Raw genomic sequence first — 17,239 nt, 5'->3', positions numbered from 1 at the left:
GTCTAAGGCACTGCATCTCAGTGCTAGAGACGTCACTACAGACACCCTGGTTTGATTCCAGGCTGTATCACAACCGGCTGTGATTGGGAGTCCCATAGGGCGATGCAAAATTTGCCCAGTGTCGTCCGGGTTTGGCCAGTGTAGGCCGTCACTGTAAATAAGAATTTGTTCTTAACTGACTTGCCTAATTATATAAAGGTTAAATAAAAAATGTAAAAATAAATAAAATGGTCGGGTACACAGATTTGCAGATTGTTATCGCAGGTGTAGCGAAATACTTGTGTTTCTAACTCCAACAGTGCAGTAATACCAAGCAATACAAATAAAATACACAAATTTACAAAATAAAGAAATTAAGAAATATCACAACGAGCAAAGTCAGAAAACAGAACATATAAATAAATACATACACATACAGTGCCATCGGAAAGTATTCAGACTTTTTCCATATTTTGTTATGTTACAGCCTTATTCTAAAAGTGATTAAAATGGGGGGGGGGGGGGTTCTCCTCATCAATCTACACAAATTCCCCCACAATGACAAAGAAAAAACAGGTTACCCCACAATGACAAAGCAAAAACAGGTTTTAGAATTGTTTTGCTAATTTAGATATTTTTTAACTGAAATATCACATTTACATAAGTATTCAGACCCTTTACTCAGTACTTTGTTGAAGCACCTTTGGCAGCGATAACAGCATCGAGTCTTCTTAGGTATGACACTATAAGCTTGGCAAACCTGTATATAGGGAGTTTCTCCCAATCTTCTCTGCAGATCCTCTCAAGCTCTGTCAGGCTGGATGGGAAGAGTTGCTGCACAGCCATTTTCAGGTCTCTCCAGAGATGTTCGATCGGATTCAAGTCCGGGCACTGGCTGGGCCAATCAAGGACATTCAGATACCTGCCCGAATCCACTCCTGCCCTGTCTGTTTGCTTAGGGTCATTGTCCTGTTGGAAGGTAAGCCTTCGCCCCAGTCTGAGGTCCTGAGCACTCTGGAGCATGTTTTCATCAAGGATCTCTCTGTACTATGCGCCGATCATCTTTGCCTCGATCCTGACTAGTCTCCCAGTCCCTGCTGCTGAAAAACATCCGCACAGCATGATGCTGCCACCACCATGATTCACGGTAGGGATGGTGCCAGGTTTCCAGCCCTATTTGGTAAAATACCATATTATGGCAAGAACAGCTAAAATAAGCAAAGAGAAACGACAGTCCATCACTACTTTAAAGACATGAAGGTCAGTCAATCCAGAACATTTCAAGAACTTTGCCTGCATTCTCTCCAAATGGTCAAGTGCAGTCGCAAAACTGATCAAGCGCTATGATTGAACTGGCTCTCATGAGGACCGACACAGGAAAGGAAGACCCAGAGTTACCTCTGGTGACGAGGATAAGTTCATTAGAGTAAACTGCACCTCCGAATGCAGCCCAAATAAATGCTTCACAGAACAAGTAACAAACATATCTCAACCAACTGTTCAGAGGAGACTGCGTGAATCAGGCCTTCATGGTCAAATTGCTGCAAAGAAACCACTACTAAAGGACACCCATAAGAAGAAAATATTTGCTTGGGCCAAGAAATGCGAGCAATGAACATTAGACCGGTGGAAATCTGTCCTTTGGTCTGATGAGTCCAAATTTTTGATTTTTGGTTCCATCCACCGTGTCTTTGTGAGACGCAGAGCAGGTGAACGGATGATCTCCACATGTGTGGTTCCCACCGTGAAGCATGGAGGAGGAGGTGTGATGGTGCTTTGCTGGTGATGCTGTCTGTGATTTATTTAGAATTCAAGGCACACTTAACCAGCATGGCTACCACAGCATTCTGCAGCGATACGCCATCCCATCTGGTTTGCGCTTAGTGCGATTAACATTTGTTTTTTAACAAGACCATGACCCAAAACAAAGCTCCAGGCTGTGTAAGGGCTATTTGACCAAGAAGGAGAGTGATGGAGTGCTGCATCAGATGACCTGGCCTCTACAATCACCCGACCTCAACCCAATTGAGATGGTGTGGGATGAGTTGGACCGCAGAATGAAGGAAAAGCAGCCAACAAATGCTCAGCATGTGGGAACTCCTTCAAGACTGTTGGAAATGTATTCCTCATGAAGCTGGTTGAGAGAATGCCAAGAGTGTACAAAGCTGTCATCAAGGCAAAGGGTGGCTACTATGAGGAATCTAAAATAAAATATATTTTGATTTCTTTAACAAATTTTTGGTAACTACATGATTCTATATTTGTTATATCATTGTTTTGATGTCTTCACTAATATTCTACAATGTAGAAAATTGTAAAAAGAAAATTAAAATCATTGAATGAGTAGGTGTGTCCAAACTTTTGACTGGTACAGTATGTATGTATGTATAAACAGTTGAAGTCGAAATTTTACATACACCTTAGCCAAATACATTTGAACTCAGTTTTTCACAGTTCCTGACATTTAATCCTAGTAAAAATTTAGTTTCAGGTCTGTTAGGATCACCACTTTATTTTAAGAAAGTGAAATGTCAGAATAATAGTAGAGGGAATGATTTATTTCAGCTTTTATTTCTTTCATCACATTCCCAGTGGGTCAAAAGTTAACATGCACTCAATTACTATTTGGTAGCATTGCCTTTAAGTTGTTTAACTTGGGTCAAACGTTTTGGGTAGCCTTCCACAAGCTTCCCAGAATAAGTTGGGTGAATTTTGGCCCATTCCTCCTGACAGAGCTAGTGTAACTGAGTCGGGTTTGTAGGCCTCCTTGCTCGCACACGCTTTTTCAGTTCTGCCCACACATTTTCTATAGAATTGAGGTCAGGGCTTTGTAAAGCACACTGCAATACCTTGACTTTGTTGTCCTTAAGCCATTTTGCCACAACTTTGGAAGTATGCTTGGGGTCATTGTCCATTTGGAAGACCCATTTGCGACCAAGCTTTAACTTCCTGACTGATGTCTTGAGATGTTGCTTCAATATATCCACATAAATTTTCCATCCTCATGATGCCATCCATTTTGTGAAGTGCACCAGTCCCTCCTGCAACAAAGCAGCCCCACAACATGATGCTGCCATCCCGTGCTTCACGGTTGGAATGGTGTTCTTCGGCTTGCAAGCCTCCCCCTTTTTCCTCCAAACATAACGATGGTCATTATGGCCAAACAGTTCTGTTTTTGTTTCATCAGACCAGAGGACATTTCTCCAAAAAGTACGATCTTTGTCCCCATTTACAGTTGCAAACCGTAGTCTGGCTTTTTTATGGCGGTTTTGGAGCAGTGGCTTCTTCCTTGCTGAGCGGCCTTTCTGGTTATGTCGATATAGGACTCGTTTTACTGTGGATATAAATACTTTCGTACCTGCTTCCTCCAGCATCTTCACAAGGTCCTTGGGGAACTTTAAACTTTTTGGGGGGCGTGCTCTCTCTGCTCTCCTGTAATCCACAATCAGCTTTATCGTTTTGTTGACGTTGAGGGAGAGGTTATTTTCACTCCGCTAGGGCTCTCACCTCCTCCTTGTAGGCAGTTGGCCTACCCCTATTGTGTCGTCAGCAAACTTGATGATTGAGTTGGAGATATGCATGGACATGCAGTCATTGGTGAACAGGGAGTACAGGATGGGACTGAACCCGCACCCCTGTGGGAAAGGGAAAAGGGAAAGGGGGATACCTAGTCAGTTGTACAACTGAATTCCTTCAACTGAAATGTGTCTTCCGCATTTAACCCAACTCCTCTGAATCGGTGAGGTACGGGGAGCTGCCTTAATCGTCATCCACGTCTTCGGCACCCGGGGAACAGTGGGTTAACTGCCTTGCTCAGGGGCAGAATGACAGATTTTTACCTTGTCAGCTCGGGGATTCGATCCAGCAACCTTTCGGTTACTAGCCCAACGCTCTAACCACTAGGTGCCCCTGTGTTGAGGATCATAGGGGCGGAGGTGTTGTTGCCTACCGTCACCACTTAGGGTCTCCTCAGCAAGTCCAGTACCCAGTTGCACATGAAGGCGTTCAGACCCAGGGCCCATGAGCTTAGTGATGAGCTTGGAGGGCACTACTGTGTTGAAAACTGAGCTGTAGTCGATGAACAGCATTCTTACATAGGTATTTCTCTTGTCCAGGTGGGATTTTATTTTATTTTACCTTTATTTAACCAGGAAGGGTTCATTGAGATTTAAAATCTCTTTTTCAAGAGCGTCCTGGCCAAGATAGGCAGCGCCAAGTCATTACAAAAATTACAGACAAACAACATGAAAAACTACAATTAATCTAGTAAAAACCATAGAATTAACAAAGAATATAACAAAATCAAAACAGCAAATTAAAAACATTGACATGTCAGGGAATGAGTCTCCAGATCATTCATCAGTGATTTAAAAATACCAATCGGGACAAGTTCTTCCAGTTTAAAAGTATTTTGTAAGGCATTCCAAGACGATGGCCCAGAGTACATAAAAGCCCTTTTACCAAATTCAGTTCGGACATTTGGAACAGTTAGCAGGATAAAGTCCCGCGAACGAAGAGAGTACCCACCACATTTCTGAACAATAAAAATGCCCAAATAAAAAGGTAGTAAACCCAAAATGGCTTTGTAAATAAAAGTATACCAGTGACTGAGCCTACGAGTGACTAGAGAAGGCCAGCCAACCCTGGTATACAAAGTGCAGTGGTGCGTAAGGGTTTTGCAATTTAAAATAAATCTCAAAGTGCCATGGTAAAGGGTGTCAATTGATCTCAAACACTGAGCGGAAGCATTCATATATAAAATATCCCCATAGTCTAGTAAAGGCATAAATGTAGCTGATACTAGCCTCCTTCTGGCTTCAAAAGAAAAACAAGCTTTATTCCTAAAATAAAATCCTAATTTCAGCTTCAATTTTTTTGTAAGTTATTGACTATGCATTTTAAAAGAGAGGCCATCATCAATCAAAATTCCAAGATATTTATATGAGGTTACAACCTCAATCTCCTTGCCCTGACAGGTAGTAATAGGTGAAAGGTTCAGAGGTCTATTTCTTGCTTTAGAAAACACCAGTAGTTTAGTTTTGTCAGTATTGAGGATAAGCTTCAATTGAGACAAGGTATGTTGAACAGTATTAAAAGCAGTTTGCAAGTTCTGGAAAGCTTTTGTAAGAGATGAAGCACAACAGTAAATAACAGTATTATCAGCATAAAAATGAAGTTGTGCATTTTGGACATTTTTGTCTAAATTATTTATAGAAATAGTGAATAAGAGAGGACCAAGTACAGAGCCTTGGGGCACACCATTTAAGACAGACAATTTAACAGACCTAAGCCCATCAAATTGAGTACACTGAGTTCTATCAGACAGATAGTTAGCAAACCATGCAACTGCATGCTCTGAAAGACCTACACTCGACAATCTCTGCCTTAGTATAGCATGATCAACTGTATCAAAAGCCTTAGAGAGATCAATAAAAAGTGAGACACAATGCTGTTTTTTGTCAAGGGATAAGGGATAAGGCAGTGTGCAGTATAATGGCGATTGCGTCATCCGTGGATCTGTTGGGGTGATATCTGAATTGTAGTGGGTCTAAGGTGTCGGGCAAAATGGAGGTGATATGATCATTAACTAGCCTCTCAAAGCACTTTATGATGACAAAAGTGAGTGCTATGGGGCGCTAGTTATTTCGTTAGTTAACTTCACTTTCTTGGGTAAAGGAACAATGGCGGACATCTTGAAGCAAGTTGGGACAGACTGGGATATGGAGAAATTGATTATGTCAGTAAACACTCCAGCCAGCTGGTCTGCATATGCTCTGATGATGCGGCTTGGGATGCCATCTGGACCGGCAGCCTTGCAAGGGTTAACACACTTAAATTACTTACTCATGTCAGCCATGGAGAACGAGAGCCCACAGTCCTCATGACAGTCGGTGGCTCGATGTTGTTTTACTCGAAGCGGTGAAGGTGTTTAGATCATCCAGGAGTGAGGCGTCGGTGACCGCGACGTGGCTGGCTTTCCCTTTGTAATCTGTGATTATCTGGAGTCTCTGCGTCTGAGCCGTTGAATTGCTACTCCACTTTGTTCCTGTATTGTTGTTTTACCTCTTTGATTCCCTTATGGAGGTCGTAGCTGGTCTGTTTGTAAACCTCCATGTTCCTAGTCACCTTGCCATGGTTAAATGTGGTGGTTCGCACTTTCTGTTTTGCGCGAATGCTGCCATCTATCCACGTCTTTTGGTTTGGATAAGTTCTAATCGTCACAGTGGGAACAACATCCTCTATGCACTTCCTGATGAACCCAGTCAACGAGTCAGTGTATACATCGATGCTATTCTGAGGCGCGACCCGGAACATTTCCCAGTCCGCTTAATCAAAACAATCTTGAAGCATAGATTCCGATTGGTCAGACCAACATTGAACAGTCCTTACCACGGGAGCGTCCTGTTTAGGATTTTGCCTATAGGTGGGGAGGAGCAGAATGGAGGCAGGGGAGGGCCTTGTAGCCATCCCGGAAAGGAGAGTAGCAATGAACCAGGGTCTGTGTTGCGCATGTAGCACAGGAGATGTGTTGCTAGAATTTCGGTAGCTTTTCCCCCAGATTTCCAGGAGGTAATACGGTCGGCATTTGATGGTGAAGTATTCCAGATCGGGAGAACAAAAGGACTTGAGTTCCTAAATGTAACCACAATCACACCATGAGTTGTTAACCATGAAACAAACCCCTCTGCCTTTCTTATTTCCATAGTTCTTTCTTCCTGTCCGTGCGATGGATGGAGAGCCCCGCTGGCTGAATGGACAGGGACAATATATCCAGAGAAAGCTATGATTCTGTAAAACTATGTTACAGTCCCCGATGTCTCTCTGGAAGGAGATCTTTGCCCTGAGCTCGTCTACTTTATTGTCCAGGGACTGAGCGTTAGCGAATACTATACTCTGAAGCGATGGATGGTATGCACACTGCCCAAGTTTAACTAGGGCCCCACTCCTACCTCTTATCCAGCATTTGCGTTTCGGTGCAGCCCCCGGGATGAATAGAGCTGCCTTGGAAACAAAGGATCCAGGTCAGGAAAGTCTAATTTCTGCTTGAATTTCTGGTGAGTGACCGCCAATCTAATATCCAAAAGTTATTTACGTCTGTAGATAATAATACAAGAAACGTTCTGAGCAAATAATGTAAGAAGTAACACTGGAGAAAAACAAAATACTACAAAGCTGGCTAGGAGCTAAAACCAGGGCGTCCTTGTCTGTTGGCGCCATCTCTCTTTGGTCAGCAAGGTTCAAATTAACTATCTTCAAAGAATGAATTCCAAAGCTTAGAACTAAAAGGTCTAGAGTTACAAAAAGAAAACTCATAGCACATCAAATCTACAGTGGAATCATAAAGTATTCAGACCCCTTTCCTTTTTCCACATTTTGTTATGTTACAGCCTTATTCTAAAATGGATTAAATTGAGCCATCAACCAAGCTAGCTAGTCATACATGAAGCTTAATACAAAATGTAACTACTTTTTGGAGAGAAAAAAATGCATACATGGCAAAAAATATATATATCTTAAAAACCAACATTTTAAGAAGAGTACAGGCTTCCTATTCTCCTGCATTTTCCAAAGGGCTTCCCCTGTTTAGAAGGCTTTGTAAATAGTTGGTCCGGATGTGGCACACAGCAATTTACACTGTTTAGACTGAGGAAATGACTCATCTGCCACCACTAGGATCAGTTCACCATCATAACGACAACATAAAGACGCCTAAAAACCCTGGGAGAGACAGCATGCCGGGACAGGCCTCCATTCAAAACAGTGAAAAACACCTAGGGTTGATCACAGATGGGGACAAAAAAGTAATATTTATAGAAACTTACATTAAAATCAATAGGTCTACAATGGGGCACCTTTGTAATTGAATTCTTAAAACATCTAATAAATCACTGTGTGTTTACTTCATTAATACAAAAATAACTCCAAAATATATTTGTAATCACTTATTTCCCAGCGCTTCCTTTGGCCCTTGAAATGCTCAGTCTGATCAAGTTGGCGTTAGGAAATCCATTTTCAGGTATTTAAATACATAGCCCTGATTGGATGACAGGATGGTCTAGACCTCACCCCCTTACCTAGGTGAACAGTCATTGATCTATTATAATCAGTTCACATTGTGATGTCATGGTGTGGGCCAAAAATCCACCCCACCTGAACAGGCTGAAATACCAAGCAATACAAAAAAAATAAAAAAACAGCTCTTACACAAAAAGGGCATTATCATTTTGAGTGTTAATTTGACCTTATAGTGTGAAAAAACACTTAACTGCACTGCCCTTTTAAATGACTATACATAATTAACTCTTCACCATCATTGATCCCCCCCCCCCCCCCCCCCTATAAAGGCCATAAATCATGCGCTATGGGCATATTCATAGAGTATGCAATATAGGTAAACATTTAGTATGCATGGGAATTGCCCCCACCGCTTTGGGACACCTTCCTTAACCATGTCAAAAAGGTCAATTACAGGTGCACACGTTGCGCACAGCGCAATTTCACGAGCAAATACCACACATTCAACCATCCTATGACAGGAAAACCTTATAAAATTAAAGATATCATAGCATGCGCTACAAAGAATTTAGTTTACCTATTGAAATACACTTGTGGCCTGGCCTATTTGGGCACGCTCAAGACACACATATCCGAACATAGGAGTAGAATCAGATACCAAGACCCCAAAAGTCCAGTCGCTATGCACTTTATGACTGCCAGACGCAATGTTTCCTCATTAAAGTACATGGGTATCGAGTATATCAAAGTCCTGAGGTGAAGGGGGGACGTCGATAGACTTGTATTGCAAAGAGAATATGTATAGACCGCTCTAATTGGTGTTTGTCTTATGTCTATAAATATGGGTGTGGTACACTCCCGGTGAAATGACCTGACAAAGATCCTTGCAGGATGGAAAAGTTGTTTGTATATTCATGAAAGTATGTGGTAGAGCTTCTGAGTGTGCGGGCTCTATTTCGTTTATACTGACTTTTTTTCACCACCCCACTTAAAGGATGTGGGTTTGATCACACTTGACTGCAAGGACTGATCTTCCATGATATCAAAAAAGTTTAATTTTAACCATGTTGAGGCTATATGGTGTTTGTTTACATTTAATTTGTTTAGAAACATTGGAGTAAAACAAGCTTATATTTTGGGTTCCGATGGGGTACGACAGTTGACCTAAGGTCATGAGGCATTTATACATTATGTTCTTCAAGACACAATGGGACATATCAAAATTGATGTAGCAACTGCTGATTGCCGCATTAAATTAGACAAAAACATATTGAACTCGATGCACACAAAAATAACTCACTTCCCTATTCACATCTGCTTTTCATGCTAACCTAACACAGAAGCACACACGTGCAGACGGCCGTTTTGGGCTTGCCATCTTTCCCTTTGTCTACAGAGTGTCCGTCTCAGGTCAGAAAAAGAAAAAGAATTTTAAAAAAGGAAAGAAAGAGAGGGGAAGAGAGACCAGGAGAAGCTACAAATAGCTTTGTGCAGCCGGGTCTGGTCAAGCCTACAACAGGCAGGGCACCATTGTACTGCTGGGGACTGGGGGAAGGATGTCAGAAGCCCCTGACCCTGCCCTGGGGTGAGCAGCTGGTCGTGGGGTCGGTCCGGTCGTGTGCATGACACCCTCACTGCCCTTCTATTTACAGGAAGAGACGATGCAGCGAGCCACGTTCCCCCTCGCAGGTCATTGTTACCTGAAGAGGACTGGGAATTGGGGGAAACAACTGGGGTTCCTTGAGAAGTTTTCATGACCGTATGTTGTTGTCCCAGACAGCAACAGAGGAAAAAACACACATCAACATTGTGGTGTTGGACAGGGTCTATTAGAGTTGACTGTCCCTTAACATAAAAACACACACACACACACACACACACACACACTCACAGTGTGGACAGTGGAGAAAATGGAATGGGTTGAATGGGTTGAAATTTGTTTTTGTGACCGATACTGTATCTGAACTAGCATTACGTATGGATCCATAGCATTGAAAGCCTTGATACGGTCGGATAGAGAGATCCAATCTTCTCTGGAGACGGTTAGTTTTTCCTGTGGTGCACATGTGAGGTTCTGTGTTTGTCTAGTGCTTTGGGTTTCAGCATCGGAGAGGGGGTGGGATCTTCCCTCCAGGGGTTTTCTCTGAAAACACTGCCAGTCACGTCTGGCCTCTGCGGACAGTAAATCACTCTCTTCACCAGAGCGCTTCCGTGAGCCGAAGTAGTAGCCCTCCTCAACTGGAAATGCAATACGCCACGTCCCCGAGACCACCCAAGAGGCTCTGAGGGTCACACACACACACACACACACACACACACACAAAAGGGCCTCTTAACCGACGGCCACAGAATCACCCCAACATCCTGTTATCCTGACACTGTTTACCGGCTAGGGGGATTGGGTTGCAGGGTTAAGGCTATGTGGGCCATGAGGAATTTCACAACAAGTTTGTTTTTTTACTTTAAAAAGGGTTTTCTCAATGGGATCCACAAGCCAAAGTAAAAGCCCACATCCTTAGGTCAGGAGTCTCAGAGGGTTGGTGTGGTGAGCCACTTAGTTTCAGATAATGAGAAGCTACAATACGGTGGTGAGAAAAATTGCTTTTTCATAGCGTAACCAGCTAAATGGTGATAGCTACATTGGTGGACATTAGTATAACGAATAAGCTACTGGATCATATACCAATCCCTCATCTCAATTCTTAGGCCCCCTATTGGCTATAGTGAGCTAGGTGTTGCTCTTTGATTGGGCCAAGCATACAGAAACATCACATAGCCTTTGCTTGCGGTTAGCCTAGCGTTACTTGCCTGCCTCCTTGCAGACAGCGGCCAGGTCTGCCCCGACATATCCATGAGCGGCGTCCGCTAGCTTGGTTACCTCGTCCGGGGTCAGCCTACAGGGCACAGAGGTCAGCAGCTTCCGTAGGATGTCCACTCGCTCCGTCGCGCTTGGTACGCCCACCTGTAACCGTACACAAGTTTAGCGAGTTTATAGGGCATCAGCTAGCTAATTCTGATTGAAATACAAGGTAGTGTTGTTAAGCAAGAGCAATTACAACCACTAACAGCCAGCTTGCGTAGTAACAAAAATGGATGCTTCAATGGTGTCAGACTACTGATGAGGCAGATTCTGCTTTCAGAGGCCAAGTTAACCTCCCATTTCATGCAAGAAAGTCATGACCATCAAGCTTTTATGGAAAGAGGATCATTTTGTACATGTATTAAACTGCGAGTTTGACCAATTCCAGTCCCCGTGCTTAGGGGGTGCAGGGTCCTCTCCGGGAATATTTTTACGTAGAAAAACAGAGAAGCTCAGTTCTGGTGACTTTTTTTAAAAGGAAATTCTACACCAAAATGTATGAAAATAAAATCATGCTGATACCATCTAAAATATAACTTCCACCTCCAGAAATGGACCCAATAACACATTGGACCATGCATATAGCCTAGCCTATGCATTGTCTATATTATCAGACGTGCTATTAGCCATAAGCATTATCACCTGTAGCCTAACTGATGAGAAAAGTAGATATAAATACATAGGCTGAAGCATGAGGTTTCTCCATCTGCATTTACCCCATTGGACACAACATCCTGATTGTTATTATTAATACTTATTTACTCAAATAATATATACTTTTTTTGTTTCTATTGCAAAGTAAGTCATTGCCCTTTTAAGACTCCATTGCCCCTTTAATTAAGAGCTCTGTTGTGCAGCTACACAAAACTGCATTTGTAAAACGATGCCACGTGCGCAATTGAAGGAGTAGAGAAATAAACATGGCATCAATGGAAAACTGGGATCCCCCTCTTTTTTAACAGAGGCCAAAACTACTTTCAAAATGCATTTGCCAAAACTGTTTTCAAAAGTGTTTCCCCGCGATTGCATTAAGAATTGTTGTGCATTGACTGCTTATCAGAATACATGTTTCCTCCCATGGCTCTCCCAACTTTGAATGCGCCTCGAGAGGTATATTACGCTCTTACAGCGATTCTACAATGTCTCAAAAACAACCTCACCAGAATGCACATGACAGAAATCTGTCGCAGTGACTGAGAACTTTGACCCCTGCATAACCTCTTCCCTCTGGCTAAGCTGAATTACCCACCTCCAGTTCCTTGTCGAAGCGTCCGGGCCGGCGGAGGGCGGGGTCCAGGGCGTGGGGCCGGTTGGTGGCCCCTAGGACCAGTAGTTGGCCTGAGTGGCCCTCCTGGAGGAAGAAACAAACCAGGTCAGGGAATAAATAATAATATTAGATGATATAATATAAATAATAATATAGATTGATAATCAATAAACGAGGCGTTGGAATGGAAGAGAGGGATTGGAACAGTAGGTGTAATAAATCATTAATCATAGCCCTAACCGATGACACCGACACTAAAAGTTCACCAAACATAAACAACATTTTCAGACTGTAAATGTGTCTAAGGCTTAATAACTTACTAGTTTACATCTTCTGAAACCATCAGGCATTATCTGGCAATGCAACATTAATACTTTAACAGAGTTCCTTGTGCTATATGCGAAAATGAACGTCCCTGGCTAGTTTACACGCTGCTGTTTTCCGAGGGTGGTCCGGCTGAGAGAGGAGAAATGATTCCATTTCCACCTTCCCCGCCGCCTCCCTCCAATACCACAGAGCTATCAGGGGGGCCAAAACACAAATACATTACAGTGAGAGAGGAATTCCGTGTGGGTGCAGGAAGTGCTTTCTCCACATTCCACAGCAGCAGGCCCATGGTGGTTGGAATATACAACAAGCCTTAGCATTGGTCTGGAAAAAAGACAGCAGGAGGGAGAGCAGCTGCTTCAGTGCACCATCTGCACCATGGAGCTGGGCTGGGGAGATGAAGATGTACTTGGCGATAACGTGATGCTAATTTGGCACGTCATGGAGACCGGCGGTGATGGGTTTCCCAGGCTCCCTGTGTTCTCTAAGGGGGAGGAGGGCGGCTGTCGAGCCATCTCTGATCGTGGGCCTGAGCTCTCTTTTTCTCATTAGCCTGATTCGCTGACAGAACACTCAAGATTCTGCAGACACTCAGGCGATACAGACAGAGAGAGAATGTCTGAAGAATGTCCAGGAGAGAGCGGGATGTTTTGGATGTCAGTCTGCACTTCCAAGGTTGATGTGTTTCTAAAATAAAAGTATCACTGTAGAGATTGTGTGTACACTCTGTAATTGTACTCACTGAACCAATCCCGTCCATGAGAGTGAGGAGGGAGGCCACGACGCGCTTCTCCACCTCGTTCTGAGCCCCCTCTCGTTTGGGACACAGCGCATCCAACTCATCGATGAAAATGATTGCAGGTTGCCTGTGTAAACAATGCACAGCCTTAGTTGTTGAACACTTGTTAGAATACTCGACTTTTCGTGTAGTGAAATGTTTATTGATGATAGGATTCAGAAAAACACATACAAAAAAGGGCACAAATACGGGACACTTGGTTTCATTATTTACCTTTGAGAGGCTTCTGTGAATATCTGTCTCAGTCTGGCCTCTGTTTCGCCATAAAACCTGTAAAGACAGGTTGAACACAAAATAAACAAAGGTCACTTGGTTTGGCTGTACGAGCATCACTAACCCTCAACATATGGCCTTTAACTTATACTTGGTACCCAACCACATTTCATTAGGTAGGAATAATGTGCCCATACTTGCTCATGATTTCTGGACCGTTGATTATAGTCATGTGTGCCCCGACCTCATTGGCTATGGCTCGTCCAATCATAGTCTTTCCTGTTCCTGGGGGGCCATAAAGGAGAACTCCCCTAGGAGGTGTGATTCCTGTATCATCAAAAGCACAAAAATGCATACAATCAGAGTTGAGTTTTCATGAATTTGAGCTACAGCAAATTGTTTTCAATTAAGAATTTTCCAATTCAACTCGGTACAGAGTGCCACCTTGAAAGGAATAACATATCTGTGTACCGTAGTTGGAGAAGAGCTCTGGGTGTTTGAGAGGCAGTTCAATGGTCTCTCGGATGACATTCAACTGGCTGCTGAGGCCCCCAATCATACTATATGTGACCTTTGACCTCTGGGCCACTGTATCCTCCATCTGCTCCTCTTGAGTCTCTTTGTATCTGTCTCTGAACTTCACCTTAGTGGAAAAGGAGAAGCAGTAGAAGGTGTCAGTGCTCAGAGCTCCACCAGGGGGAGTAGTGAACTGTTTGTCTGTGTTGATCTGCTCTGGGCTGAGGGCACTCCTATCCTCCATCTCCAGACTGAGGCTGCCCTCCTTGGGCTCTGTGGGAGTCTGGGGGTTGCAGGGGGGAGTTGGGGGGACACATGACACACAAAAGGGCCTGCAGGGGGTACTGGCTGCAGGACCAGGCTCCCCCGGATCCCCGGCCTGCTCCTCCATGGTCAGGAAGCTGAGCTGCAGGGACAGGTCCATGGAGGTGGAGCGCAGTGCGGAGCTCATCAGAGATGTGTCCTCCGGGTCAGGCTCCAGTCCCGGGGAAGGCGGGGGTCTCTCCAGGGAGAGGCCGTCCACCCCTGTCACCCGCTCCACCCGCAGACTGCACGCTCGCCCAAAGTACGTCAGGGATAGGGAGTTTCCAGGGAGTGGGATCTTTCCATCTAAAATATAAACATTTGGACACTTACTATGAAGGTAATGCAATGGAAAGTTTTACATTGAAAAGTTGCATATCCCTTGCTATAAAGCCCCATGAAAAATAAACTGGCTTACCCAAAGATCGGAGGAAGAAGTTACTGAATTCCTCCGAATTGAGCGCATCATCCTTTAGTCTGCATTGATAAATGAAAAGCAAAAGACAAAATGTAATATTCATCATGCAATTAACATGACTGTGAAGGAATTTCTGACTCATCACTGAATTGACTATAAAACTGTTGTTGCACGTGCCTCAACAGCAGATGGCGGCATTAACCTATAGTATAAAACTTCCCCCGACAGCAAGGAAATTGTTCTACTTTGTGCTGCCATGGGTGTATGTGTATTTTGTAAGCAGGATTCAGACATCTTTGACTTAATGGGAGTATCAAAAACAAATATTTCCTGTCGTGAAGTTGTCCTTCCTCCCAATGTACCAACACTTCTAAAGATCCAAGGGGAATACGACAGCAATGGCAGACTAATACATCATTGTTCATCATATTTATGGATTCACAAGTAGCTTTAGCTCTACTGCTTTACCTGGTGGAGAGAAGCACCTCTTTTGCCTGTAGCACAGGTCCTGTCAGGGGATGAACAGTAACTCCATCCCCAGGCTTCACTTTCAGGCTGTTCTGAGTACTTTTCAGTAGGCCAATTTTACCGCCAGGGAAAGACGCTGCCGGCCAGGCCAGACACACCTGGGGGGGAAAAAAACAAAAAAACAGCATCTAAACTTGGCCTGGAAATTATCCGACAGCATTTGTGTTAGTCTAATATTATTCAAGATTGACTGTTTCTGGGTCAACTGCTGATATTGTCTCCCCATTGATCAATTCATAGTCAATAAGTACATGCACATATACAATATTCTATTACGTCGATGGAACACATTGTTGACATACCTCTTGTTGCCCAGTATTGCTCGACAATAGGACTGGTCTTCCAATGCAAATGTTACCAGACTTCATTGCATTTATGCTCAGCTGGACAAGAAATGCTCTGCATCTTTTGGAAAGCTTATCATCTGCTGTATACAAATGTTGACATGGGGGATGACATGTAAGACAATAGAGGGTAACACGCATGGCAAAAGCCGTGTGATCATGACTCTTAGTTCCACCACATTACACATAAGTCATTGGACGAAGGCGTCTTCTGTACGGGGGAGTTTCGTTAAGCGCCCCGACGCTCAGTCTGACCATTAACACGCATCACCTGCGGTACGGTTTTAGAAGCATAAGGACCGTATCTTTCATATGAGCGAGAAATCCTTTTTTTTTAAACAAAAGATCAAATTGATGCACACCTTTATTCGGTTTGTGTTCCCACACGGCCATATCTCCAATTTACAGTGCGTGTTTACAGAAAAATGTTGACTACCTGTGCTATTTATATAGCTATCTGTGTCTCCTAACACATGTGTGTAATTGGAAAACGGACACAACAAACTTGATGTCACTGAAGAATATGGTTGGCTACAACTGTGTTTAAACCGGTTAAAACAGTGTCCTGCACAGGAGTCTGCTGAGGGGAGGACGGCTCATAATAATGGCCGGAACGGAGAAAATGTAATGGCATCAAACACATGGCAACTGTGTGTATGATGTATTTGATATTGTTCCCCTTATTCTGTTCCAGCCGTTACCACAAGCCCATCCTCCCCAATTAAGGTGCCACCAACCTCCTGTGGTGTACAGTAAGTGTGTATTTTTCATTTGTTAAATTATTTTGACCTGATATGAAAGTAGAGGGATTTATGTTTCTAGAACCATACCACAATTAAGAAACGATTTTAGTTTAGATTGAGTATGTAGCTTTCAGAGCCAATTTGCCTTCAAACAGAACAGGTATGGTCCTTCGACTATTAGGAGTAACGTTAGGCTCCTTTAGTCCATTATTGGGCTATGTGTACCCATATGCAATTTAACCAAATGATGGGTCTGTGTATCAAGCTACACTCTCACCCTGTTCCTGGAGCACTACCCTCCTGTGGGCTTTCGTTTAAATCCCAGTTGTTACTAACCTGATTCAGTTTATAAACCAGCTAATTATTAGAGTTTGGGGCGCTAGATTTGGGTTGGAGGGAAAACCTAGCTCTCCAGGAATAGGGTTGGCGAGCCCTGAGCTACACCATACATCCATCAGGTATGCGCAGTGTTAGAGCTCTTGTTCATTGGTGTGTATAATTCATGAAATCTTTACGGTAAATGACGTTTACATTGTATTCAGACATGTTATCATGACAGTATCATAAGTGCAGCAAAACTAGCTAACAAGATACAGTAGCTAGCTACCTTTCTCAATGAATTCAATGACAGTGAATGAGTTGAGATTCTTGCTGCCTCCCCCCTCGTGCCCCGAGCTTTGCAAGCTAGTTGAGTCACTGGAGCCTTCTCTGAGTCCGCTTGAGTTGTCACCTTCAATAACTCTCCTAACTTTGCTTTTGTTTTTCTTTGAAGACATTTCTCTAATTCAATTTTGCAATAGCATAGCTACATTTAAAACAGAACTTTCATCACGAGCATGGGTGAATCCGCTAATATACACTTCCTGGTTAAAGTTCAGTTCCTCCTCTTTTACCGTAAAGCGTATAGCTAAATGACGTGGTAAATG

The 17,239-nt window shown here is 43.4% G+C and overlaps 1 protein-coding gene across 2 annotated transcripts in view; it reads right to left on the bottom strand.

Moving 5' to 3' along the window:
- Nucleotides 1-17,213, bottom strand: part of afg2a (AFG2 AAA ATPase homolog A) — a 124,022-nt gene extending 106,809 nt beyond the window's left edge. Inside the window, exons 1-10 of one of the 2 annotated variants that reach the window (XM_029770838.1) lie at nucleotides 16,921-17,213; nucleotides 15,529-15,653; nucleotides 15,167-15,324; nucleotides 14,699-14,757; nucleotides 13,933-14,586; nucleotides 13,659-13,788; nucleotides 13,462-13,518; nucleotides 13,192-13,315; nucleotides 12,105-12,206; nucleotides 10,804-10,957 (exon numbers count right to left, since the gene is read on the bottom strand). In XM_029770838.1, the coding sequence (XP_029626698.1) occupies nucleotides 10,804-10,957; nucleotides 12,105-12,206; nucleotides 13,192-13,315; nucleotides 13,462-13,518; nucleotides 13,659-13,788; nucleotides 13,933-14,586; nucleotides 14,699-14,757; nucleotides 15,167-15,324; nucleotides 15,529-15,653; nucleotides 16,921-17,089 (1,732 nt within the window). In that variant the 5' untranslated portion in view covers nucleotides 17,090-17,213. The remainder of the gene's footprint in view (nucleotides 1-10,803; nucleotides 10,958-12,104; nucleotides 12,207-13,191; nucleotides 13,316-13,461; nucleotides 13,519-13,658; nucleotides 13,789-13,932; nucleotides 14,587-14,698; nucleotides 14,758-15,166; nucleotides 15,325-15,528; nucleotides 15,654-16,920) is intronic. The other variant, XM_029770839.1, reaches the window with a different exon arrangement.
- Between the last annotated feature and the right edge of the window lie 26 nt (nucleotides 17,214-17,239).

The sequence above is a fragment of the Salmo trutta genome, chromosome 13 (genome assembly GCF_901001165.1).
Source record: "Salmo trutta chromosome 13, fSalTru1.1, whole genome shotgun sequence".
In the NCBI taxonomy this organism is placed as follows: Eukaryota; Metazoa; Chordata; class Actinopteri; order Salmoniformes; family Salmonidae; genus Salmo; species Salmo trutta.
This window is presented reverse-complemented; position numbering and strand designations above follow the sequence as displayed.